This window comes from Piliocolobus tephrosceles, chromosome 1 (genome assembly GCF_002776525.5).
Source record: "Piliocolobus tephrosceles isolate RC106 chromosome 1, ASM277652v3, whole genome shotgun sequence".
In the NCBI taxonomy this organism is placed as follows: Eukaryota; Metazoa; Chordata; class Mammalia; order Primates; family Cercopithecidae; genus Piliocolobus; species Piliocolobus tephrosceles.
Genome location: NC_045434.1, coordinates 89,515,625 through 89,542,735, shown reverse-complemented (window position 1 = coordinate 89,542,735; position 27,111 = coordinate 89,515,625). Strand labels below are relative to the sequence as shown.

General features: G+C 47.0%; 2 protein-coding genes and 1 long non-coding RNA gene across 6 annotated transcripts in view; 2 read left to right on the top strand and 1 right to left on the bottom strand.

Moving 5' to 3' along the window:
- Positions 1-9,494, top strand: part of THEM4 (thioesterase superfamily member 4) — a 49,936-nt gene extending 40,442 nt beyond the window's left edge. For 2 of the 4 annotated variants that reach the window (XM_023213752.2, XM_023213755.1), the window contains exons 5-6: positions 1,261-1,385; positions 9,180-9,494. In XM_023213752.2, coding sequence (XP_023069520.1) covers positions 1,261-1,385; positions 9,180-9,295 — 241 coding nt within the window. In that variant the 3' untranslated portion in view covers positions 9,296-9,494. Of the gene's footprint in view, positions 1-1,260; positions 1,386-3,470; positions 3,779-9,179 lie in introns of those variants that run through there. The other 2 variants (XM_023213753.2, XM_023213754.2) reach the window with 2 other exon arrangements.
- Positions 9,495-19,752: 10,258 nt separating this feature from the next.
- Positions 19,753-27,063, top strand: THEM5 (thioesterase superfamily member 5). The gene is given in 7 exon segments (XM_023213751.2): positions 19,753-19,819; positions 19,822-19,859; positions 20,783-20,984; positions 23,003-23,141; positions 26,144-26,254; positions 26,574-26,675; positions 26,997-27,063. Coding segments are annotated over 7 exon segments (726 nt in total).
- LOC111543665 overlaps positions 22,772-27,111 on the bottom strand; it is a 29,718-nt gene continuing 25,378 nt past the window's right edge. Inside the window, exon 4 of the long non-coding RNA XR_002731931.2 lies at positions 22,772-23,867. This is a non-coding gene — a long non-coding RNA (uncharacterized LOC111543665). The remainder of the gene's footprint in view (positions 23,868-27,111) is intronic.

The window sequence follows — 27,111 nt, the reverse complement described above, 5'->3', positions numbered from 1 at the left end:
GAGAAAAAGAACCCAACCCAAGGGCTCCAGCACAAGTTCCAGGATTGACTGTTTCAGCCTGTGCCCACCCCTACAACTGGTCACTATGTGTATGTGGAGTAGGGGGATCATTATTCAATGCCAGTCAACCTGCATGGGCTAAGAATGAGGGAGAGGTGGTTCCCTAACAAAACGGGTACCTGAGTGTATCAAAGAGAGAGAGATGAAGAGAATGAAGGGAGGGTAGGGGATGGATAAATGAAGACAGTCATGTTAGTAGAAAAGGGAGATTCTGGGCTGGTGAGAACACCTGATGTCCCCTGGTTCTTAGTAAATGTTGAATTGGCTCAACAAAAGAGCAAAGGAAAAGCTAATGGGAGTGGAAGTATTAAAAGGTCATTGAAAGGAAAACTGGGCAGAGAGATCATCACAGTGCTAACTTCCTTCCTACCTGGAGTAGTTCCATCATCTGCTTGGTAGTACCATAGGAGCACGAAACACACTTCCGTGCTCTACCTTGTGTTTCAACCAACTGAAATTTCAGCTTTAAAGAGGTGTCCTTTTCATGGTGATATGTATCTCCAGGATTCCTAGAAACGTCTGTAGCCACTAGTCACATGTAGCTATTTAAAGTTAAGTATAAATTAATTCAAATTAAATAAATTTAAGGACTCAACTTCTCAGTCATGCTAGCTACATTTCAAGTGCTCATTAGGCACATGTGGCTACCATATTGGACAGCTCAGATATGGAACATTTGTATCATCACAGAAAGTTCTATTGGACAGTACTGACTTAGAGCAGTAAGCTGTTACCAGCAATTTGTTGTTATTAGGTGTCTGTCTAGTGACCATTACTCAGAATTGGATGAGTAATGTCGATTATGACAGAAGAAATGAGAGAAGCTGCCTGGGACCATCTGTTGGCCCTGTTTTCACTTCTTTAAAGGATTTCAGCTCCCTTAGGACTTTGCAGTGTATCTCCAGATGGGATAGTCTCTGCCATCACAGAGCTGGAATTCCTGATGATCCCTTTGAAACAAGCCCAGAGAGACATCCAGGGACTGTAGCCCAGGAGCCACCTGAGAGCAGTGGTGCTTGGGAGAAGGGGAGCTTGAGAGGCTCTTGGTGTCAGAGCCCTTGAGGAATATATTGTTTAAGGCAGTCAATACTCATTGTCAGGTGTCATAAATTTCTACCCCTTGTCATGTGCTTGTCATCTTTTAATGTTACATAAGTCAGATAAAAACTGATTTTTTTCCTTTTTCTTTTTATTCTGCAGACCTATCCCTCTTTGCTCTGCTGTTATGATAAATAGCCAACTTGATAAAGTTGAAGGAAGGAAATTTTTTGTTTCCTGTAATGTTCAGAGTGCTGATGAGAAGACTCTATACTCAGAGGCAACAAGTAAGAAGCTGGTCTTATCTCTTTCTTGGGGTTTAGATGGGTTGGGTTGGTAGTTTTGGTTGGTTGGTGGGTTGATTTGGGTTTTGTGGGGGTCAGGGGGGTGTTTTGGTTTGGTTTGGTTTTTTGCCTGGGTATTATAACCCACACATGCCAAAAAATTCTTAATTCCCTGTCATGCAAAGAACGAGTTAAAGATATTCTTATACATTGCTAGTAAAGGGTGAGTTGCCAACATCTATCAAAATTACAGCCCAATGCAGAAGCTCATGCCTGTAGTCCCAGCACTTTGGTACGGTGAGGTGGAAGGATCACTTGAGCCCAGGAGTTCGAGACCAGCCTTGGCAACACGGCAAGACCCCATTTCTACAAAACACACAAAAAATTAGCTGGGCGTGGTGGTGTGCGCCTGTAGTCCCAGCTACTTGGGAGACTGAGGTAGGAGGATCCCTTGAGCCCAGGAGACAGAGGTTGCAGTGAGCTGAGATCACACCTCTCTGCACTGCAGCCTGGGTGACAGAGCCTGACCTTGTCTCAAAAAAAAAAAAAATTTACAAAGTGATGTGTCCTTTAACCCACCTCCGGGACTTTACCTCACAGGTATAATAACTGCAAAATTATAATATGTTAGATTGCTATCAGGTTCCAGTGAGTGTGTCACTCATGCAACATTATTTGCAATAGCAAAAAAACCAAAAATGGCAAAACATGGCAAACATAGCTATCCATCAATAGGAGACTGGTTAAAGAACTAACAGCTCACCTGTAAACTATATTGTATGTATGTGCCATTAAAAAATGGTGAAATACTGTGATGCCATAAATAAGAAAAATATGTCTATACTTATGTGTGTGTAGACTGTCTCAGGAAAATCATACACATGACCTGTTACTTCCCAGGAGTACTGAGGTTCATCTGTGTTGTTGACTGTGTTCACTTGTTTGTACCACTGTGTAATACTCCATGTGTGACTATCCCACAATGAATGTCTCTCTTCCGATGACAGGCCTCTGACTGTTACAAACGGGGCTGCTATAAACATTCTTGTTCATGTCTCCTGGTGGTGTGCATGGGCAACAGCTTGGCATATACTTAGGAATAGGATTTCTAGGTGGTAGAGTATTTGAGTGTTCAGCTTTACAGAGGAATGCAAAATTGTTTTCTAAGCCTGTACCAAATTAAACTCCCACCAGCAATATATGAGATTCTTTAGATTCCCATCTTCTCTAGCAATTAGTGAAGTCAGACTTCATTATTTTTGCCAGTCAAATGATTATAAAATGACTTCTCGGTGTGATCTTGATTTGTATTTCTCTGATTACCTGTGTGGTTGAGTGTCTCTTCATATATTTATTGACTATACTTTTTCCCATTCTGTGAAATTTTTGTTTGTTTAGCTTTTTTTCATTTCTCATTTTCTTACTGATTTATAGACATCCTTTGTATATTTTATATTAGAACAATTTTTTTTGTTGGATATATAAGTCACACATACCTCCTTATGGTGTGTAAGTTGTCTTTTATTTGCTTTAAGGTATCTTCTTTATGAACAGAAGTTTTTAATGTCAATTTAGTTGCATTTATTACATTTTTCCCTTTATGGCTAATGCTTTTTGTATCTTGTTTAAGAAATGTATTTTTCCTCTCAAGTATGAAGCATTTGCAGGAATGACGGATAAAAGGAGCAGGTGGAAAATAATAACTTAAATCCACAGTCAATTTAAGAACTCCATTCCAGGCTGTGGTTTATACTTCCTGTCTCACTAAACCTTTCAATATCATAAAGGTGCCAAATGGCTTTCTTGTAATTTTAGTTCTTTTCATTTCCCTGACTATCTCTAATGGAAGTAGTAATGAACCATGAAATGGCCAAGTGGTGAGGACCTGGTTACCCAGGGAGAGGTAATACAGTATTGTGATAGTCAAAAGTTGATTCTTAATTTGGCTGCAAAATGAGAGTGGACAGATAGACTGAAGGGACAAATATGAATCTAATCCGTCTTTTGTATATGTCTTTCCATTTAGAGTAGTCCATCAGATTGAAGTCAGTTGACAAATAATCACCTGCTGTTATTTTGTTTGTTTAGGCATATTTATAAAGCCGAATCCTGCTAAAAGTCTGACATAAAGAGCTGCTGTTGAACTCCATCCCATTCTCTCCCCTCCAGAAGAAGCAGTTGTCCCCCGAATACTCTGCTTCCTCACTGCTGAATCCTCGTAGGAAGAAGCCTGCCAACAGTGACCTTCCAAAACAGCCAAAAAGGTGTTAGCATTCAGAATATATAAGGAATTCTTACAACTCAACAAAGAACCCAGTTTAAAAATGGGCAAAGAACTTGAATGGACATTTCTCCAAAGAAGATATGGAAATGGCTAACAAGTATATGAAAAGATCCTCAACATCACTAATCATTAGAAAAATGCAAATCAAAACCACAATGATCACACCTACTAAAATGCCTATAATTTTTTTATTTTATTATTATAATTATTTTGAGGTGGAGTTTCGCTCTTGTTGCCTAGGTTGGAATGCAATGGCGCGACCTGGGCTCACTGCAACCTCCGCCTCCCGGGTTCAAGTGATTCTCCTGCCTCAGCCTCCTGAGTAACTGAGATTACAGGCACCCACCAGCACACCTGGCTAATTTTTTGGTGTATCTTTAGCAGAGATGGGGTTTCACCATGTTGGCCAGGCTAATCTATAATTTTTTTTTTTTTTTTTTTTTTTCTTGAGACTGAGTCCCCCCGTGTGGCGCAGGTTGCAGTGAGCTGAGATCCGGCCACTGCACTCCAGCCCGGGTTTAAGCCATTCTCCTGCCTCAGCCTCCCGAGTAGCTGGGACTACAGGCGCCAGCCACCTCGCCCGGCTAGCTTTTTGTGTTTTTTAGTAGAGACGGGGTTTCACCGTGTTAGCCAGGATGGTCTCGATCTCCTGACCTCGTGATCCGCCCGTCTCGGCCTCCCAAAGTGCTGGGATTACAGGCTTGAGCCACCGCGCCCGGCTTATAACTTTTTATTTTTAAAGATAGTGTCAAGGAGGATATAAAAAAAAAATAGAAACTTCATACATTGCTGGGTGAATACAAAATAGTGCAGCTGCTACAGAAAAGTTTGGCAGTTCCCCAAAAAGTTACCATGTGACCCAGCAATTCCACTGCTAGGTGTAAATACAAGAGAAATGAAACATACATCCACACAGAAGCTTGTACACTAGTGTCTATAACAGCATTATTTGTAATAGCCAAAATGTGGAAACAACCCAAAAGGCCATTAATGAATGAATGGATAAACAAATTGTGGTACACACACACACACACACACACACACATAATAGACTATTATTCAGCCATACAAAGGAATGAAATACTGAAACATGCTGCAGCTTGGATAAACCTGAAAAGAATCACATTAAGTGAAAGAAAACAATAGTATGTTTAGAATAGGCAACTCCATAGAGACAGAAAGTGGATTAGTGATTAATATGGTTTGGCTGTGTTCCCACCCAAAATCTCATCTTGAATTGTAATCCAAATTGTAATCCCCATGTGTTGGGGGCAGGACCTTGTGGGAGGTGATTAGATCATGGGGGTGGTTCCCGCATGCTGTTATCATGGTATAGTGAGTGCATTCTCATGAGATCTGATGGTTTTATAAAGGGCTTTTCCCTGCTTTGCTCAGCACTTCTCCCTCCTGCTGCTGTGTCAGGAAGGATGTGTTTTCTTTCCTTTTTGCCATGATTGTAAGTCTCCTGTGTCCTCCCCAGCCATGGAGAACTGTGAGTCAGTTAAACCTCTTTCCTTTAGAAATTTACCCAGTCTCGGGCAGTTGATAGCAGTGTGAGAATGGACTAATACAGTGCTTGCTAGGGGAATGAGGGTGGTGGGCATGGAGGAGAGAACAGGAAGTAATTTAAGTGATTATTTACAGTACTGTTTTTCTAGGGCGATGAAGAAGTTTTAAAACTAGAGAAAGGTGGTAGTTGCACAACATTGTGAATGTACTAAATGCCAATGAGTTGTACATTTTTAAATGATTAGGCTGAGGGTGGTGACTCATGCCTGTAATCTTAGCACTTTGGGAGGCCAAGGCGGGAGGATCCCTTGAAACCAGGAGTTCAAGACCAGCCCGGTCAACATGGCAAGACCCCATTTCTACAAAAGAAAAATTTTGAAAATTAGCCTGGCATGGTGACGGTTGCCTGTAGTTCCAGCTACTTGGGAGGCTGAAGTGGAAGGATTGCTTGAGCCCAGAAGTTCATGGTTGCAGTGAGCTATGAACATGCCACTGCACTCCAACCTGGGCAACAGAGCAAGACCCTGTCTCAAAAATAATAATAATTAGAGATTGGAACCCTCATACATTGCTGGTTGGAATGCAAAATGATGCAGCCATTCTGGCAGTTCCTCCAAAAGCTAAACAGAATTACCCAGCAATTCTAATGGTAGGCTTATACCCAAAGGAACTGAAAAGAGGGATTCAAACAAATCGTTGTACTTCAGTGTTCATTGCAGAATTATTCATAATAGCCAAAAGGTAGAAACAGCCCACATGTCTATCTACAGATGAGCAGATAAACATAATGTGATATATACATCCAGTAGAATATGATTCAGCCATAAAGAGGAATGAAGTTCTGATACATGCTACAATATGGATTAACCTTGAACACATTATGCTAGTGAAATAAGATTTTAAAAGGACAAATATTGTGAGTCTATTTACATGAAATATCTAGAATAAGCAAAATTGTAGACAGAAAATATATTAGAAGTTACCAGGGGCAGGGGAATGGCAGGAATGGGGAATTATTGTTTAATAGGTACAGAGTTGGGATGATTACGTTTTGGAAATAGTGGTAATGGTTGTACAATATTGTGAATGTAATTCCTGCCACTGAATTGTACACTTAAAAGTGGTTAAAATGGCGAATTTTATGTTACATATATTTTACCACAACTTCAGAAGGTTATTGTAATTTACCAAAAACCATTGAATTGTACACTTTAAATGTGTAAATTGTGTATTATATGAATTTTATCAAAACAAAGCTATTTAAAAAAACAAAAAAGATAATACTAAAACTGCAAGTACAGGCTGAGCACAGTGGCTCACACCTGTAATCCCAGCACTCCAGGAAGCTGAAGCAGGTGGATCACTTGAGGCCAGGAGTTTGAGACCAGCCTGGCCAACGTGGTGAAACCCTGTCTCTACTAAAAATACAAAAATTAGCTGGGCATGGTGATGGGCACCTGTAGTCCCAGGTACTTGGGAGGCTGAGGCAGGAGAATCACTTGAACCCAGGAGATGGAGGTTACGGTGAGCCGAGATCGCGCCACTGCACCCTAGCCTGGGTGACAGAGTGAGACCTATCTCAAAAAAAAAAAAAGCAAGTACAAGCAAACAATAAGAAGATGGCAGAGTTGACATTTGTACTACCGGGAGCCCTTTGCCAGTCACGTTACAAAATTAAAACAGCGACTGACATGCTCAATTTCACTGATCTCGCTTTAGATACTACTGTAAGATTTTTCTAGTAGAAAAATGTGAAACTTTTTTTTTTTTTTTTTTTTTTTTTGAGACGGAGTCTCGCTCTGTCACCCCCGCGGGAGTGCTGTGGCCGGATCTCAGCTCACTGCAAGCTCCGCCTCCCGGGTTCACGCCATTCTCCTGCCTCAGCCTCCCGGGTAGCTGGGACTACAGGCGCCGCCACCTCGCCCGGCTAGTTTTTTATAGTTTTTAGTAGAGACGGGGTTTCACCGTGTTAGCCAGAGTGGTCTCAATCTCCTGACCTCGTGATCCGCCCGTCTCGGCCTCCCAAAGTGCTGGGATTACAGGCTTGAGCCACCGCGCCCGGCCGAAAATATTATTTGTATTGATACTAAATAAAACTTTTACTTGTTAAAATTAAGTGGTCTGGAAACTATCAATCTCGCGTGTGTGATATTTTGTTTTAAATGTTTTGTAGATATTGTTTATTGCTTAAATTAAAATTGCCCAACCAAGGGACCTTGAAAATATTTTTTTTTCCCCATTTCTGCCTTCTCAGGTCCTTCCTAAACATTCCCTTCACCAGCAGAACTTTTTCAAACTCATCCCACTTACCTTTAACTCTCTAAAATCTTAAAGTATTGTGACCTGAATCTTACTTAATTCTCTAATTTTTTAACAAGCTAGTAAGCCAAAAAGCTCCTCCGGATGGATGGATGGATGGATGGATGGATGGATGGATGGATGGATGGATGGATGGATTTGAGACAGGGTCACACTGTGTTGCCCAGGCTGGAGTGCCATGGCACAATCACAGCTCACTGCAGCCTCAACCACTCGGGCTCAAGTGATCCTCCTACCTCAGCCTCCTGAGTAGGTGGGCCTACAGGCAGATAGCTTGAGCTCAGGATTTTGAGACTAGCCTGGGCAACATAGCAGAGTCTCCATAGGAGGAGAAAAGATGGCGAAGAGAAGCGATTCACAGTTTTTGGAATGTGTCTAGAAGCACCTACGTGGAGTGAGGGAGTTGCAGCAGGAGGGAGGAGAGCAGAAAGAGGCAGGAGCAGGGGACAAGAATTGGAAGGGGAAGGGGTTTGTCGAGTCAGGGCCATGAAGTGGCCCACCTCCAACATGGGCCCCATTCAGTCCCTTTGGGTGGCGGAGTCTGAACTAGGAGAAGCGCCCATGTGTGACCACAACCAAAGAACTGTGTCTGTTAAGCATCGTAGCAGTGGGAACCCAGGCCCTCCTGCTGGGAGCACCCAGAGGTGAGCCTCACTCTTGGGAGAGGAACTTCTTCACCCGATCCTGAGAAAGCAGTGGTGGCTGTCATCATGGAAGCAAGGGTGTGCTTGGGTAGCTATCACCATGGAAGAAAGACAGGCTTAGTGGAGGATGTGCTTCAGTCACCTCAGGGAGCCATTGGAGACATGGCAGAGGTGACAGCAGCACCAGCATCCACCCTGGGCCCCTCAGCAACCTCCCACCCTGTTTTCCATGTGAGGAGCTGGGGCTGCCCCCTTGGCCCTAGTGGCTCCTGGCTTCTTGGGCTGCCTACAGGAGGCCAGGAGGAGCAACCCTGAAGCAGGGTAAGAAATGACACGTTGCCTACCTGCACAGGTTGGAGGTGGCTTTGCAGCTCATATACTAAACTTGGGGCACCTTCTGTTAGACCAGTGTTCACACCCCAAATAGTGTATGCACAATTATGAATGACTTTAATGAAAATGAAGGTCCCTGCTGGCTGCCCTGGGAACATGTGCCCAACCTTGAACTGCGGCAGTTCACTCGCCTCCTGCCAGCCCTCCCCAGTCCTCACACTTGTGCTTCCAGAGCATAGCAATCTGGCCAAGTGCAGACGGGGAGGGACAAAAACAGGAATGTCAACTTCCAGGGGCAGCTGACCTTAACCTTTTCATGAACATATGTGCAATAGATTTAATGCAAGACTTTTACCCTACTTGGGAGCAGCAGTGTTAAAGAAGACATACAGAGGCTGTTTACGAGGAGACAGTATCCATCCGCAAGTGAAAAAAAAAAAAAGATGAATTGGCCCATAACGCTTCTCTTGAGTTGTTCAAACCTACTGCAATACAAGTAATTAATTGTGAAAAAAAAGTGATAGCTATTACTCAGTTACAATTTGCTAGGCATTATGTAAGCACATTATTTGGGTCACCTTCTTTACTCCTTAGATACTATTGATAGCCTCAATTTACATGTGAGCAAACTTTGTGAGGCTTAAGTAAATTCCCAAAATCACACAGCTACTCTATTAAGTAGGTACTCTTATTATTCCCATTTTACAGATGCAGAAGTTGAGGCAAACCTGGGATTTGTATCTGGGTCCTCCTGGCTTCACATCCCAAACTTCCAGCATCAGGATTCACTACCCCTCCGCGATGACCAACACAGAAGTGCATAAAGGTGTGATGGTGTCAGTGACGGATCCTGGAGAAGGCAGAGGTGGAAAAGACATTTCCTTTGTCACTGCACTTAAGGCCAGAGTTTCCAATTTGCAATTTTGAAAACATTATATTTTATAAAAAATAATACCCTGATCAAGAAATTGATAAAGTTTCAGGCCAGGCATGGTGGCTTACGCCTATAATCCCGACATTTCAGGAGGCCAAGGTGGGAGGACTGCTTGAGCCCAGGAGTCCAAGACCATCTTGAACAACACAGCAAGATCTCATCTCTACAAATAATTTTTAAAATTAGCTGAGCATGGTGGCATGTACCTGTGGTCCCAGCTACTGAGGAGACTGAGGTGGGAGAATCAATTAAGTCCAGGAGGTCAAAGCTGCAGTGAGTCATGTTCACACCACTGCACTCTAACTTTAGTGACAGAGTGGGACCCTGTTTCTAGGAGAAAAAAAAAAAATTGATAAAGTTTTGATAATAAGGAAAATTTTGATAGTGGTATATCAGTAGTGTCAATGTTAGGATCAGAATAAAACTCCTCTAGAATAATAAAGTAATGAGTAAATAAAAGTGTTAAGGACTGGAGTGGATGTTACAGAGTAGTCGCTAATTACACATTAGCCTAATGTACACAAGCCGAGGCAGGAATAGAAATGAAATAAATGTTCTAATTTAGGAGACAACACTTGGGCTGTTGATTGCCTCTGAAATACATTATTGTTCTTCAGAAAAAAAAAAAAAAAATCTCAACAGGTGTAGATAAAGGTGACAAAAGGAAAACGTACCGGAAACAAGATTCAGGAATAATATCTACTTCACCCAAATCTAAAATATAGGAAAAATGTTTTCATAAAGTCACCCAAGCGCTCAGTTCATTTATAAAACACCCCCCGCAAACTTTAGCAATTTTCTAAGGAACTCTAGGGTTGAAACACTGAACTGTAGCACTTGAAAATGAGCCTTAGCCAGAAACACCACCTTCACCCCTCCCCTCTCTTATTTTGTCTCTGTTTCATCCCTTCTTTCCCAAAACACAATCTTCACAATAGGGACATGCCTCCTCCATCACCCCTACCCTATCCATCTCTAGACAATAGGTCAGAAATGTCTAGGCTATTGCTAACATACAATCATGGACACCAGTTGTTTTCTTATCTGTCATCTTCTATCCCTTCCTCACAGTCTTCTGAAAACAGAACCATGCTGACTTGGCAGAAAGCCCTTAGAGTCAAGCTGGGTGAGAGGACTGCCAGTCAAACCTGGCCACTTGACAAGCTTTGATCATCATAGCTCCCCACCCCCTTGACCACAGACATTAGTCCAAGGAGGAGGCACATAACCTAACATTAGAGTCTTTCCTAGGATTTCATATGTGGATGATAGGTGAAGGAGAAAACAGATTGAGATGGATTTTGGAAATCCATCCATGAGGCTTGATGGGTGGATGGACAAGTCATGTAACCTCAATGAACTTGAGTTTTCTTCTCTTTACAATGAGGGACTTGAACCAAAGGCTCTTGGAGGCACCTCCAGATTCAGTCTGAGGGTTCTGTGGGGCTTCACCTATGATTAGGTCAGTTCGTCTGGTCCAGTCATGCCCTTTCAGGGACGAGATACCCGGCAAAATTATGCATCCAGGGAAAATTTCTCTTTCATAAGCTCAGATACAGGGTTGTCCCCTTTGCCATCATTTTGCCCTTCTCCTTATCAAAATCTACTTTTAGGTTCCCATTTAAACTAAGAAGTAAAATACAATAACTAATTTTATGTTATTGTATGATATAATAAACTAATGTAACGTACTCTTACATTATGACCCTTCACAGGAATATTTATATTTTATTTTATTTATTTATTGTAACAGAGATGGGAGGGTCTCACTATGTTGCCCAGGCTGATCCTTGAACTCCAGGGCTCAAGCAATTCTCCTGCCTCAGCCTCCGGAAGTGCTGGGATTACAGGCATGAGCCACCCAGCCCAGGCAGAATACCTACATTTTAAAAGAGAAGCAAAACTTTATGATGAACGATGCATGACACAATAACTATCAACATCACAATTTCTTAAACTCATTCCAAGGTTCCCCCACATAGAAACATACGCAGTCTTCCTTCCCTTCACAGCCTTTGGAAGGTCTGTGTGTGCTTGTATGTGGCAGGTATTATAGAGTCAATGTGGGAGTGAGCATATACATGTGAATGTGTGTATGTGCATGTATGTGCATTTGTGTTTATGTGTGTGAGTTTATGTATGTGTGTGAGTGTGCATGTATTTGTGTGTATGTGAGTGTGTGTGCACACCTGTGTATATATTGTATAGACGTGTGTGAGTATGCATGCATGCATGGTGTATGCGTGTGAGCGTGTATATCCACATCTGTGGATGTGTGAGTGTATCTATGTGAGTGTAGGTGACTGCATGTGCCCGTGCATGTACTAAAAGAGCCAGTTAACTCTGGAGCTGCAGTTGCTGAAGGTGGGGCGGAGAGGAAAGCTCACAGTGCCAAGGAGTCAGGCCAGCTCAGGCTAAGAGAGGGTGCTGGGGAGAGCGCAAGGCTTTCTCTCTCACCCTGGCACCAATAAACTCTACACTGAAGCGGTTATAGCTGATGGAGCCACCAAGGCACAGTGGCCATGCCATGTGCCCAGTACCCAGCTGTGGGCAGCAGAAGTGCCCCTCCAAGGAGGCCACAACTCCAGAGTTTCCCTGCGCTGCTGAAGGCCAGGAGCCACAGCCACAGGAAGGAAAGGACTTCCCAATGAATTATTTCTGTGTCTTCATAGACAGAACTGAAGACAGCCTCAGAGCTACACACTAGCAGACAGCCCAGCTTCCAGGAGGGAAAGCCATGGTTAGGCTGGTTTAGTATGACCCAATCTTTTCAGGGCACTCAAAGAATGGAGTGTCATTGTTTTCCCTCATCCTCCACCAGCCCCCAGGGGAAAAAGAACCTGTTTTTCAATTGCTAATTATTCCTGCCAGGGCTCAAATGGGAAGAATTCTGAGAAGGGGCCCTCGGCAGCGCTGACTGAACAGAGTCCTAAGAACTGGCTGGGGAGAGGGGAAGTAGAGAACCGTGGCTACGGGGGATCTGGAAGGGAAAGGTGCCCAAAGAGGGAAAGGGCTCTTTGTCTGGGGAACACAGAGGTAGGGGTGGCTGGGGGAGAACCTTGGGAGGCTCCCCTGCAGGGACAGTGCTCAAGAGCCCCTCAGGAGCCTCCTGGGGCCTGAGGAGGACTTGCCTGCACCCCACCCTCGTCCCGGCTGCTGCTGTGACTATCAGCAAGGACAATGCCCTACTGGGGCCACGAGACTTGCTCCATAGCCATCTGTTAGCCTGTGTTGAACACACTTCACCCCTGGGATGTCCCTGACCTTGAGGGAGGGGGCTGGTTCCTGGGCATCCTCAGCAGCTGGTGAAGTCCACATCACCTGTATTTGGAAGCCTTAGGAGCTTGGCCCCTGAGCTGGCTCAAGCACCTGAACAGCCCTGCTTCAGAGTTCTCAGAGGAGAAAGGGGCTCAGGACGTCACGGGTGCCAGTCATTTAATATGCTTCTTAACAGGAAAGTGGCCTTACTTTGTACCCCAAGCTGGTAAAGCAGATATACTAGTGGCACTGTGTGGCTGTCCCACTAGTTTGAAAGTATCCCCTCTCAAGCTATGATCTGGATTTGAGGAGGAGAAGATTGCAGTACAAGGCTGGCCAGGGCCTCTGAGCCCCACCTCGGCATGTGCGCATTGCACATGTGTGCGCGCGCACACACACACGCCCCTTCACACACACACACACACGCCCCTTCAGGGTGTCACCACAGCTTTCTGAGCTTGGAGGTCGTGCCTCGCTGCCCCTTAGCATTTCACAAATAGGAACTCAGTTCTAGTTGAGCAGTGGTCAGGGCTCTGACATTTGTGGAATGGCCTTGGGTTTCCCCTCAGTCCCAACACAGCTTCTGTTTCTGTTCCCTGCTGAACGCCCCCGCATCAGCCCTTTGATCACACTGGCAGCTGCCCACACAGCCAACTCCTACCTACCAGCTGTGTGGCTCCCCTAGGAAAAAAGTCCCTGTGCCATGGCCCAGTAGGCCCTTCAAGTCCAGCCTCCCAGGGTTCCTCTGGGCAGAGCGCTCAGTAATCATTTATTTTAGCTCCCATCCTGTGTCCCATGTTTTGTCAAGACAGTCTTTTCCCTGGTCGTGTGAGTCCTCACCAGCCCTGGACGGTCTGAGGGTGGGTTTGTGCCTTTCCCAAAGCTGCCCATTGGCACCTTTCTCCTGTAGCAAAGACCAAAAACCTTAGAAACCAGATGAAGCACAAACTATAAGGTACCATAGAGCCAGCTGATTCATTAGTTTCAACATGCAACAATTACTTTCCTTTTCAAAGAGTCCTCTGTGGGTGTCCAGGTGTAAAATGAATCTCAAGAAGGTCCCTCCCAGAGGGAACCAGGAAAAAAATGGCTAATCTGGGAAGAGTCACAGACTAGATCTGGGGCGGGCAGACAGGCAGCAGACTGCTGGAGGGCCTGGGAATGAGCTGAGAACTAGGGGGCAGGACCGGCAGCCCACAGGATAGGATCCAGTCAAAGGCATTTGGTTTGGCTCAGGCAGTATTTTTATAAATTACGATTGCGACATCTAAAAGTTAAAAGTTTTCACATAAAAGTCTAGATTTGCGCCAGCTTTTCTTGAAAAAGCAGAGACGCTGGCAGCTGGGCCTATATCATGGTAACTCCCACATGGAGTGAGGCCAGGGTTGCCCCCAAGTCCCCTTGGGTCTGCCCACCACCCCTATTATGCACAGCTGCTCTTGCCCAGCTTGTCTCTGACCCTTAGCTCTGCAGGTCAAGGAACCCAGCTTTCCTGAGGGCAGGGCAGCCTTGGCGGGAGTTTGACACGGAGCCCTCCAGAAGTTGCCCATGGTAAACCTGCGCGAGCTGAATCTTCAGGTGGGATCTGACGTCTAGAGAAGGTCCTTCCTCATCCAGAATGGCCAGATGGGAATCCGCCCGGACAGCACCAGTCCAAAGTGCTGGGAGTCCCACAATGTCATGGGGAGCCAGCCAGTCCACATCAGGGGAGCTCAGCACATGTCCAGGGTGATCTGAGAAGGGCTCCCAGGGCCACCCAAGACAAGGAGGGCTTTGGGAAACTTCTGGGAATGTCAATCATCTTCATGTTTCCTCTCAGTGGTTAACAGTAAATGTCTTTGAACAAAACATGTCCTGTGAATTTGTTCAGGGGGCAACAAAGAGGACAAGGTGGGGAGACTGAGTACTCCATAGTCAGCCTTACAAGGGAAGGAAACTCCAACTCCAAAAGATAGAGAAGTGAGAGTGACTTTAGATCTGGAACCAAGAGCTCATCTGCTGAACCTACCAAGGCTTTGGTTACTCCTGTTCTTTCACGGTGAGCCAAAGAGATTGCTCACGCAGTGGTATTGCTGGAGCCGGGTCCTACTGGTTTACAAAAGCTGATTGGGCTCACCTCCTCCCAACTGCACAGTGACTTCACATTGAGAGCTAGAAATCAGCCAGCATGGGAATATTTACACTGCAGAAATGGGCAAATGCTACAAATCAGAGCTCCCCCAACCTCACCTCCAGCCCCAGGGCAGACTGTTACATGTTTGCCTGCACACCACTGCTGGCTGTGCTGTGGACCACCGGCAGATCAGGCCCAAGATGTGCTTCTGGGCACAGGTCATACCCCAGGAAGAGAAGCTTTCAAACTCAACATGCACCCACATGTCCCAAACTGGAAATGAACCAGGCCGGCAGTAAGCTAAACCAAGACGCAGCAGGAGTTCTCAGCTGTGCTTAACCGGCACTGGCTTCCTCTTTTTTTTCTGATTGTTTCTCCGGAGACTCCAGGCCTGAGGAAGGGCTTTCTTGTCTCTGAGGTGAATTTTCTTTATTTTCTCTGAGCTAAATTCATAGAGAAGGAGAAGAGTTGGGGCTAAAGTTCATGTTGTCACAAAACCCATTCAAAGTATTAGCTGAGCACCTTTCCACCTCCCTGGAGATTGACCACTTGACCCACATCCAGGAAGGGCTCTACATTGCAGAAAGCATCCACAAGATGTGTGGAATGCTGGGAAGAGGAGTTGGAAAGGCGGAAAGGAGCACTTTCTCAATCATCCTAATTTTCTCTTCCTGGATGGCCTTGGAAACCTCCTTTACTCTCCTCCAGCCAGCCTAATTCGGGGCCACATCCATGGTTGTACCATCAGTTATGGATGTTCTTCTCAAATACCCTAATTCTTTCCTTCTGTCATGCCCTTGATCCAGCTAGAGCGGCTCAGCAGCATCACAGACAGTGCCAAAGCCTCCTGGTAGGGAAGTGAAAGTTGACCTCCACCAGTTGTCAGCTCCTTCCCTTCTCCTGTTTTCCCCTGGACCACATCATCCAGCTGAACCTTGGTAATTATCCACTCAAGAAAATAAAGCGATACAGGAAACAAATGTAACTGTAGTATGTGGCAAGGCTGAGAGCAAAAGTTACATAATCATAATTTCGTAAATATTTGAAAGTCAATTTAACCAAAAATCGTCAAACAACCAACATAGGAGGCAACAAGATATCCAGACCCTACTGGGATCACCATGGGAAAATCGCTGGGTGACATCCTAGCTCACGTGGCACTCAGCCAATGAAACAGCAATTTCCTTTCCCAGGTTCACCTACCGACTTTTTTTTTTTCTTTTAATTGAGACAGGGTCTCACTCTGTCACCTAGGCTGCAGTGCAGTGGCACAATCTGGGCTCACTATTGCCTCAAACTCCTGGGCTAAAGTGATCCTCCTGCCTCAGCCTCCTGAGTAGCTGGGACCACAGGCACACACCACTATGCCCAGCTAATTTTTTTCTTTTTTGTAGAGTTGGGGTCTCACTATGTTGTCCAGGCTGGTCTCGAACTCCTGGGCTCAAGCGATCCTCCCACCTCAGCCTCCCAAAGTGCTGGACTTACAGGCATGAGCCACTACACCTAGCCACCTACTGACTCTTTATTTTTTTTGAGACAGTTTCACTCTTGTTGCCCATGCTAGAGTGCAATGGCGTGATCTCAACTCACCGCAACCTCCGCCTCCTGGCTTCAAACGATTCTCCTGCCTCAGCCTCCCAAGTAGCTAGGATTACAGGCATGCGACACCATGACCAACTAATTTTGTATTTTTAGTAGAGACGAGTTTTCTCCATGTTGGTCAGGCTGGTCTCGATCTCCCAACCTCAGGTGATCCACCCACCTTGGTCTCCCAAAGTGCTGGGATTACAGGCGTGAGCCACCACGTCTGGCCCTACTGACTCTTCTTAGGAGGACAGCTCTTTCCTCCTGGGGCCACCTTGCTGGATCCAGCTCCCAGCTGTCAGGGTCGCCTGAGGATCCCCTCTTGCTCCCCACTCGCCTTTCCTCTGACTTCTCTCCAGTTCACCTACCCTTCTTAGGATTTTTCTTTTCTATACTGTCTTCTCAAGTCCATCCTTCCAGATCAAGGATGGACCCAGGGAATGAAGGAACGCCAAGTGCCAGGGGAGGCCTGGGCAAGCCACAGGCACAGGGTGCCAGCTACAGCTGTTGCGGTAAACTGAGGACCAGAGAGACAGATATGGAAAAACAGGAGGATGTTTATTTTAAGGTAGGCACTGGCTCAGTGAATTCACATCCAAAAAGCTGAGCACTGAACAAAGACTGAGCAGGATTTTTATAAGCAGGCTTACAGAAGCAAAACAGAGGCAGTTAATCATATAATGACAGGTCATATAATCTATAGCATAACTGATGACTTGGCATAACTTGTGTCTTTGCATAGCTGGTGGCCTTGTAGCTGTGTGGAAAGAAAAAAACAAGAACTGGCTAAATACAAACAGACATTTGTCCATTTTTTTTCCCTTCATCCTTGCTCCAGACAGGGGATGTCTGGAGCCTATCCCTTTGGTTTCGACTTCTTGAACAGCATTATCTTATAACTGTCTTTGAAGTGAGCTTGCTAGGCAGAGGAAAACTTGTTCTTCCTTTCTTTTTAACTTTTGCCTTGTCACATTCTGGGCCTTGGCTTTTACTTCTCAGACTAGGTCACTATGACCTTCTTATAGGCTTGTCTGTTACTTTTCTTGGAGTGAATGAATGTAGTACTTTATTATTATTATTATTATTATTATTATTATTAAATTTCTGCCTTACAGCAACGGCTGTGGCCCAGGGCTGAAAATGAGTGCTGCCAGATCTTCCCACTTATCTGGGGATGGCAACCAATTCAAATATCTTTGCTTAGACCCAGAGCCTGAATCAATAAAAAAAAAAAACTGGTTCCAGCTGGGCGTGGTGCCGCATGCCTATAATCCCAGCAGTTTGGGAGGCCGAGGCAGGTAGATCAGCCAAGGTCAGGAGTTTGAGACCAACCTGGCCAACATGATGAAACCCCGTCTCTACTAAAAATACAAAAATTAGCTGGGCGTAGTAGCAAGCACCTGTAATGCCAGCTGCTTGGGAGGCTGAGGCAGGAGAATTGCTTAAACCTGGGAGGCAGAGGTTGCAGTGAGCTGAGATGGTACCACTGCACACCTGGGCAACAAGAGTGAGACTCTGTCTAAAAAAGAAAAAAAAACTGGTTCCCCCAGTCCTTGAGGATGTTTAATTCAAACCTTTGCACGAGGTGAGGAGAAATATTTATATTCCAGTCTTCTTCTAGGGCAACAAAATACAGAGGGTGAACCAAATCTTTTAAATTTCCGCATTAAATCAGTTTCATCTTTTGGAATCTGCCAAAATTTCATAATCATCACAACTATTATTATCATCATCATTGTTATGATTCCACTTTTGCACAGGTCTGATTTTTTTTTTTTTTTTGAGACAGGGTCTCACTTGGCCTTCCAAAATGCTAAGGTTACAGCCATGAGCCACTGCATGAGGCCTGATCTTTAGAGCATGCTTTTATTTTAGTCAATTTAAAACTGGGACTTTTTTTTTTTTTTTTTTTTTGAGGCAGAGTCTTGCTCTGTCGCCCAGGCTGGAGTGCAGTGGCACGATCTCGGCTCACTGCAAGCTCCGCCTCCCGGGTTCACGCCATTCTCCTGCCTCAGTCTCCCAAGTAGCTGGGACTACAGGAGCCCACCACCACGCCCAGCTAATTTTTTGTATTTTTAGTAGAGACGAGGTTTCACCGTGTTAGGCAGGATGGTCTCGATCTGCTGACCTCGTGATCTGCCCGCCTCGGCCTCCCAAAGTACTGGGATTACAGGCATGAGCCACTGCACCCAGCTGCTAAAACTGCGACTCTTAATTGAAAATTGGCAGTTTAAATTCAATAGAAGACACAATGCCACCAAATAAAGCCCACCGCCTTGCAGATGTTGGCTGAGTGTCCCTTCCCACTCACAAAGCCTCACTGCCACGCTCACCTCACTCCCAGCACTGCCTGCTGACATCAGCCACTCCCTGGGCATGGGGTTCCCAAAGCGTGAGAGTATACCTGCCAAGTTGTTTCCTCCCAAATTATTTTCTGCCCTCCCCATCAAGCCCTCCCCGACCCCCAACTCCTATCCCCAACCAGAGACCAGCAGGTGAGACTCTTCTGTGCTAACCCTTGTCTGGGACATAAGAAGAGGTGTCGGCCGGGTGTGGTGGCTCACGCCTGTAATCCCAGCACTTTGGGAGGCCGAGGTGGGCAGATCACCTAAGGTCAAGAGTTCAAGACCAGTCTGGCTAACATGGCAAAACCCCATCTTTAGTAAAAAAAAAAAAAAAAAAAAATACAAAAATTAGCTGGGTGTGTGGTGGTATGTGCCTGTAATCCCAGCTACTCCAGAGGCTGAGGCAGGAGAATCACTTGAACCCGGAGGCAGGGGTTGCAGTGAGCCGAGATTGTGCCATTGCTCTCTAGCTTGGGCAACAAGAGCAAAACTCCGTCTGTCTCTCTCTCTCTCTCTCTCTCACACACACACACACACACACACACACACAAAAGAAGTGTCTAAGGCTGTGAGTTGGTTTTCTGAGTCACAAAATCATACCAGAGTTTTCAGTCTGGTGTACACTGCAGAGCACATACCACAAACACTCCACCAGCACCCTCCAATCAAGGGACAGGCTTCCCTTATCCTTCTGGAAATATTCTTGGATTTTCCCTCAGAACCACCAGGCAGCTCTCCAAGGCTCTATATACCCCATACTATTTGTTTATGTACTTGTTTACTCCTTTTGCAAGTCAAGCCAGTCCTGCTGCCTTTTCATGCCCAAGCAGCATCTGCCCCTCCGCAAGCACTGGGTGGGGCTCTTAGACCAGTTAAAGGCGCTGAGCATCTGTGGGTGTTGCAGCACGCCAGCCCAGCCTTGCCTAGCGCTCTGAAAGAAAGCCTGCAGCAGAAGGGAGAGAAGTGGCCCCAAGTGCAGCTGAAAGCACTCCCTGGGAGTCAGCCAAGACCCTCCATCCAAGCAGGGCCAGATCCTTGCACTTGGCCATGATAAGGAGAGGCTTCCAGGTGGCAGCAAGACTTGGCCACCACAGAGGCCTTCTTGGGGACCCCCGTATCCTGCCTCAGCATTTGGATCCTCCACAGACTCCATGGTGAGCGAGTTCCCAACTCAGCCAGATGGGCAGTGTTTTCCCAGAAGCCTAGGGCTTAAGGAGCACCCCAAATCTCCTCTTCCCAGCCCATGGCCAGGGCAGGTGGGCAGTGTTCGGAGGAGCAATTTGATTTGGCAAAGAGAAGGTGTTCTGGGATACCAAGTAGCCCCCATTCAAAACTAAAACCACCAGGAGACCTGCATCTGGCTCTGAATCTTGTGTGGCCACCAACAAATCGCTTTCCTCCTGTGGGACTCAGACTATTGCAGCAAAGCTGAGGTATCTCCAGACAGAGGACCCTGTCTGTGGCATTGACAAGCAGCTCACATGCTGCCTACGGTTGTTTCTGGTGTGTGAGCAGGTGATGCTACAGAGGACTTCCTTACGTCACCACACCTCTGTGGGGGCCCAAACATGTTTCAAAGGAGCCACCCTGCCCAGGCAGGCCCACAGCAGTGGGCAGAGCTAGAGTGGTCCTCAACAACTGTGGCCCTGCCCTGCAGAGGAGACAGCGTCTAGTGCGACCACCAGCTCTCACATTCACATGCTTGGCAACCTTGGCCATATTCCCTCAGTTTCCCCATCTGTACAGTGAGGCTAACATGAGCAGTTGTCAACTTTAAAGAAATGCTCGCATGTTTTAAGCAGGACAGGGGTAATGCACCACATCGAGCAGCATGCCCATCATCTCTGGCCCCACTTCCTGCCCGCCCTTCCCTTGCTCTTTAGCATCCCTGGGCCCCATCACCCATACGGGTCCGCAAACCCCCTGCAAGGAAGATGGGCCCTTTGCCGTGGATCGATACTCTGGCAGAAGGGATGGAGAAGCCCCAGCACCCAGGAGCAGCTGTTTAGAGGTCCTCAGTCCACACAGCAGTCCCACTCCAGGACACTGTCTAGTCATTCTGATTTTTCCTGCCCAGTTCTCAAGATTCTTGCCAGAGAAGACAGACTTGAAGGATGATGCTCTTCCCGATGCCAGCTGGTGTTTGGACATGCTGAGCCTGGACCAAGAATTTCTGGAGAAGACCAAGTCTAGCGGCTGGATCAAGCTGCCCTCCTTCAAGTCTAACGGAGACCACATCTAAGGACTCAAGCTCCCATCCGGACTGGCAGTTTCCTCGGGTAAGGATAGGACCATGAGCACACACACCCCAGCCGCCCTTCCCTGTGTTCTAAGACTCTGAGAAGCAACTTCACGGACCACCTTCCAGTTCTCAGCCCAGTTCTTCCTGCTGTCCAACTCCATCCCTCATGCTGCAGCCCCAGGCAATAGGCAGCGCGTGTCCTCTCAGGTCTCCAGCTCCCCTCCTCCCATCTGAAGCAGCACACCCTGGTGGGCCCACCTTTGCTCCCAGCCAAGCATGTCTCCACTGGAGGACGGCCAGCCCAGCTCCCGCCCTTACTTCTCACTGACTGCCCCTCCCTAACTATCAAGCCTCATCCCAAGCCTTCCGCCCCAACCCCCTGAAAGCCCTTGGACCCCACACCCTTTCCACTGGAGGCCCTGCACACCATCCCTGCTTTGCTGGGTCTGGAGCAGCACTTCTGAAACACCTATTGGATCCTAATGATAGAGCTTCCACCTTCGTGTGTGGGTGCACGCTCGCACGTGCACGCATGTGTATCTCCCTGTCTCTCTCACTCATATATGTGGTCTTCCTGCCTAGTGATGAAGGAGTGGTACAGCGGACAGACTACCCTTGGGTTTATGGCACAAACAAAGCAGAGATACCAACATAATTTTTTTTTAAAGAATTTGGTACTTACAAAAAAGGATATAGTAGTGGTAGTCAACTTGGGAAAAAAATCAGAACTTTGATGAACTTTTCTGCTCTTATTTTACTGTTTAGTATTATTCTTTTGAATTATATGTGAGTTACATGAGTAATTACATTTTCAATTTTAAATGCTTATGGTCTCTTAAAGTCTTGCCCTGGCCCCGATCCTATCTCCATTCTCAGCCAGGGCACTTCCTGCATGTTTCTCCCCAAGACGGAAAGGCTCTGTGAGGAGAGCAATTGTGCCCCTGCTCCCAAAGGGAAGGCTCCCTGGGGGTGGACCTGGGGCCCTGTGGGGAAAAGAAAGAGAGTTCAGACTATTACTGTGTCTATAGAGAAAGGAGTAGACATAAGCGACTCCATTTTGTTCTGTATTTGAGATGCTGTTAATCTGTGACCCTACCCCCAACCTTGTCCTTGCAAGAGACATGTGCTGTGGTGACTCAAGGTTTAACGGATTTGGGGCTGTGCAGGGTGTGCTTTGTTAAACAAGTGCCTCAAGGCAGCTTGCTGGTTAAAAGTCATCACCATTCTCTTAATCTCGAGTACCCAGGGACACATGCACTGCAGGGACCTCTGCCTATGAAAGCTAGGTATTGTCCAAGGTTTCTCCCCATGTGATAGTCTGAAACATGGCCTCCTGGGAAGGGAAAGACCTAATCGTCCCCCAGCCTGACACCCGTGAAGGGTCTGTGCTGAGGAGGACTAGTATAAGAGGAAAGAAGGCCTCTTGGCAGTTGAGATAGAGAATAGCATCTGTCTCCTGCCTGTCCCTGGGCAATGAAACATCTCCGTGTAAAACCCGATTGTATGTTCTATTTACTGACAAAGGAGAAAACCACCTTAGGGCTGAAGGTGGGACGTGCTAGCGGCAATGCTGCTCTTTATGCACTAAAAAGGTTTATGGAGATGTTTGCATATTCATATCAAGGCACAGCACTTTTCCTTAAACTTGTTCATGTCACAGAGATCTTTATTCATATGTCTTACTGCTGACCTTCTCCCTACCATGATCCTATTATCCTGCCACTTCCCTTTTCTAAGATGGTAAAGATAATGATCAATAAATACTGAGGGAACTCAAGAGACCGGTGCTGGCGCGGGTCCTCTGTAAGCTGAGCACCGGTCCCCTGGGCCTACTTTTCTTTCTCTATACTTTGTCTCTGTGTCTCATTTCTTTTCTCAAGTCTCTCGTTCTACCTAACGAGAAACACCCACAGGTGTGGAGGGGCAGGCAACCCCTTCAGTGTACTCTGGTTCTCTCTCCTTAATCTTGTACCAGAGGCAAGACTCAACCAAATGGTGCTGTATCCGGACCATGCCCTCCCTTCTCTGGCTGCGACACTGCCCATCTCTCCCCAGACAAAGGTGACTGTCGCATCTTCACCAGGTGCATCCAAGTGGAAGGACAAGGCTTTGAGTATGTCATCTTTTTCCAGCCATCCAAGAAGAAGTCGGTCTGTCTTTTCCAACCAGGCCCCTACCTGGAGGGGCCCCCAGGGTAAGGTCACTGGTAGGACCTTGGCTGCCTCCTGGGCTTGACTCAGCAGGGCAAGTTCAGCACCCACCAGGCTGGCACTGGAGACTCCATCTTTCTCTAAGGGGTGAGGATGAGAGTGTGGGGCACTGGCCTTCAGCCTCACAATACCAGGCCTGGAAGGACACACAGGGTTATCTGGCCTAATACCCAATGTGCAGATAAGGGCTCCTCATCAAAGTCTCAAAATTTTCCAGACAAAGACCTGAGAGGCCACCTTGAGAAGAATGTGGTACACTTGGAAGAGGGCAAGATCTGGAATCTAGACTCTGACTTCCTGTCCTGCTCGGCTGCTGCTGGCTGTGGGACTCCGAGCAAGCAATTTGACCCCTGGTCTTTAGTCTTCTTACCTGAAACCTGGGGCAATAATATCTACCTGCCAGAATGACCAGAGATATGATATTATGGGCCTATGTGTACATGCTCATGAACTGATAGTACAGCTATCAGACACTTCTATCCAAAACCCATGTTCTACCCATGGGGAAATGGAGGTGCACACAGCTAAAGTAACTTGCCCATGGCGGCACCGCAATCAAAGTCAGATCCAGTACAGTCAGATCTGGCAGGTGAGATTCCAAGTCCACTGTTTTCTCCACTCCACTTTCCACTCCATAGTTGTCCCCCTTATCCTCTATCCCTGTGCCTGCTCCAGATGGTCACTGAAGGCTGGAGGTGGTGCTGGAGCTCCTGCAAGGGAAAGAGAGACAAGAGAGGGCAGGAGTGGCTTTAGGGTCCTGAAGCCTGAGAGGGGCTTAACTGGGGTTAAATAGAATCCAGAGTGCTAAATAGATGTCAGGGCCTCCAGAGGCTGTGGATGCCAACTGCAGCCTTCAGTCACTTTGGCCATCCCAAAGGAGTCCTCCACAGGGACACTGCTCCCACTAGGATGTGCAGATACTAGTGAATTGCTCAGAGCCTTGTCCAGGCCGTGGACGCCCTCCCTTCTGAAGCATGGCTGACTTTTATTTAGGAGCTGATGGAGGGGAGGCCGAAGAGGCAGAGGAGGACCATTCAACACTGAGGCAGTCAGTGGATTGAGAGATTGGGGGTCTAGAGAAGAGATTAGTATCCATGAGGCCCCTAGACCATGGGGAGTGGGAAGGAGGAGTTACTCGCTGGCCAAGAGCTACTCTGTAGATCCACATACTGGCCAATGGGTCCCCAGGCTGGCCAGTGAGGACAAGGAGGAGAGAGTTGGTCTCGAGTCCTTTGACACCAACTCTTTTTACCCTCTTTCAAGCAATTTGGGAGGCAGAGAGGGAAGTGCTTAAGAAGTGTGTAAATTATCTGGCTGGGCGCGGTGGCTCATGCCTGTAATCCCAGCACTTTGGGAGGCCAAGGCAGGCAGATCACCTGAGGCCAGGAGTTTGAGACCAGCCTGGCCAACATGGCGAAACCTCGTCTCTACTAAAAATACAAAAATCAGCCGGGCGTGGTGGTGTGCGCCTGTAGTCCTGGCTACTCGGGAGGCTGAGGCAGGAGAATCGCTTGAACCTGGAAGGTGGTGGTTGCAGTGAGCCGAGATCGCGCCACTGCACTCCAGCCTAGGTGACAGAGCGAGACGCCATCTCAAAAAAAAAAAAAAAAAAAGAAGTGTGTAAATTGTTTGCAAACATTTGTTTATTTAATCCGCTGAGTTCGGAATTGTGAAATTCATGGCGGAAAAACTAAGGCTCAGAAAGGTTTAGCAATTTGCTCAAGATCAAACAGGTAGTGAGCTGTGGGACAAGGAGTCCAAATGGGTGGGTAGGGACCAAAGAAGCAGGGAGGGAAGGGTCTGGAAAAGCCACCGGTCACAGGAGCGGGAGGGTAACCCATGGCAGTACAGTGTGGACAGCTGATCTGGCTCCATGGAGAATTGGGACTGTGCTTTTGAAAATCAGGGACTCAAATCTGTTTGGTGTTAATTGAATTCTAAAATTGGGTGCCTTTCTATTTTCCCCAAATTAGCCAACCATGAAGTAGCTGACATGAAGCTTGCATAAGCGAGAATGAACATTTTATGGGTTTTTTTCGTTTGTTTGTTTGTTTGTTGAGACAAAGTCTTGATCTGTTGCCCAGACTGGAGTGCAGTGGCGCAATCTCAGCTCACCGCAACCTCCATCCACCAGGTTCAAGCGATTCTCATGTCTCAGCCTCTCGAGTAGCTGAGTTACAGGCACTTGCCACCACACCGTCTAATTTTTGTATTTTTTAGTAGAGACAGAGTTTCACCATATTGGCCAAGCTGGTCTTGAACTCCTGACCTCAAGTGATCCGCCCACCTCGGCCTCCCAAAGTGCTGGGATTACAGGCGTGAGCCACTGTGACCAGCCATTCTGTGCATTCTGAATAAAGCAAATGTCTGCGGCATTTGAGCATTTCAGCTCAATTTCAGCATGGAGCCTGCTGAAGTGGGCTCTCTGCTTTCTGTGGCAACGCTGCACAGACGTGTGTCATGCCAGCCCTTGATAGGTCATAAGTTATGTTTCACATTTACTTATCTTGAGATGTGGGCCCCGCACTGGCTGTAGTGACTGGTAAGGTGAGAAACAGCCCAGAGTTGTGCCTCAAAGACTGAGTCACAAAGTTCAGGGACTTTTTCATTTCCTGTGTATGCCCATCCTTCCAAATTATGGCAATTGTTGCCAGCAATTAGGTAATGAATCAGAAAAATGTTTTCTATTAACTTTATCAGAAAAAAAAACCTTTTCCTTAATGAAATAAAATAGTTGTATCAGTGGCTCCAAAAGCATGCTGAAGCAAAACAGAAAAGCTCAGTTGATTTTGACGGGTTTGATCAGATGGGATGCAGCTGTTTCCTTCTTTCCTATTTGGCTGCCCTGAGGCTGAAGGTCTATGTTTGGAAGGGTCTAGGGAAAGGGAGAGGTAGGGTCACCACAGGAGGGAGGGAAGGCCCAGTGAGGGGGTCTGCCCAGCGGCCCCAGCCCAGGCCTTGCTCCTCACCTTACCCCCACCCCCAGGTTTACCCACGGCGGGTCCCTCGCAGCCATGATGGACGAGACTTTTTCTAAAACTGCCTTCCTGGCTGGAGAGGGGCTGTTCACACTAAGCTTCAACATCAGGTTCAAAAAGTAAGTACGGGCCTTCGGGGCATTGACCAAAGTCACAGCCCTTTTCATCCCTGGGAGTGGCCATCCTCAGCAACTGGGGTGTGGGAGCCCTGCCTGCCACTCTCCTTCCCCAGCCCACTCCCAAGCAGTTCCTCTAGTCCCTGACCAGGACACAGCCTCTGCTGTCCAACTTTGGGAGCTGACAAAAAGGCCGTGAGCCCAGGGCCACTTATGAGTTCTCAAGGCAGGGAGGGATGAAGAGAGGAAAGAGGACACAGAGAGTGAAGGGATGGGGAGCCAGGTTCACATGAAAGATAGGCTAAGCTGCCTCCTCTCCCAGCTTGATCCCCATGAGCTCTCTGGTTGTAATGGACATAGAAGTGGAAAAGATTGAGGACCAGAAGCTTTACATGTCCTGCATCGCCCACAGCAGAGACCAGCAGTTTACACCAAGTCCTCAGGTAAAGGAGCCCCCAGCCCAGCCCCAGGCCCTGTCCTGCCACCACCCACCCCCAGAACAAACAGGAGGAAGGAAAGATGCCAAGGATTCATCCCAAGCGGCAGTCCAGCTTCTTTAGGGGAGGGATAGGGCACCTACTGGGGACACAGATGAAGTGAGGGAGAGCAGAACTAGGATTTTTTGTTTTCTATGTATGAGTTATCCAACCTGTAATGAAAGGACAAGACCCAGGTAATGCGTAATTTGGAGCCAAATGCTCAGAGTGTCCATCAAACTCCTGCCATCTCAGTGCAGCCCTTGCAGCTCAGCTCACCCTTCTCTTGCAGGTGTTTTCCTTCAGCTGCAGCTAGAAGAAGAGTCTCCCCAGTAACAGTCACTCTGCCTGCAGGAGAGCCTCCCACTGCCTCCCCTGCCTGCC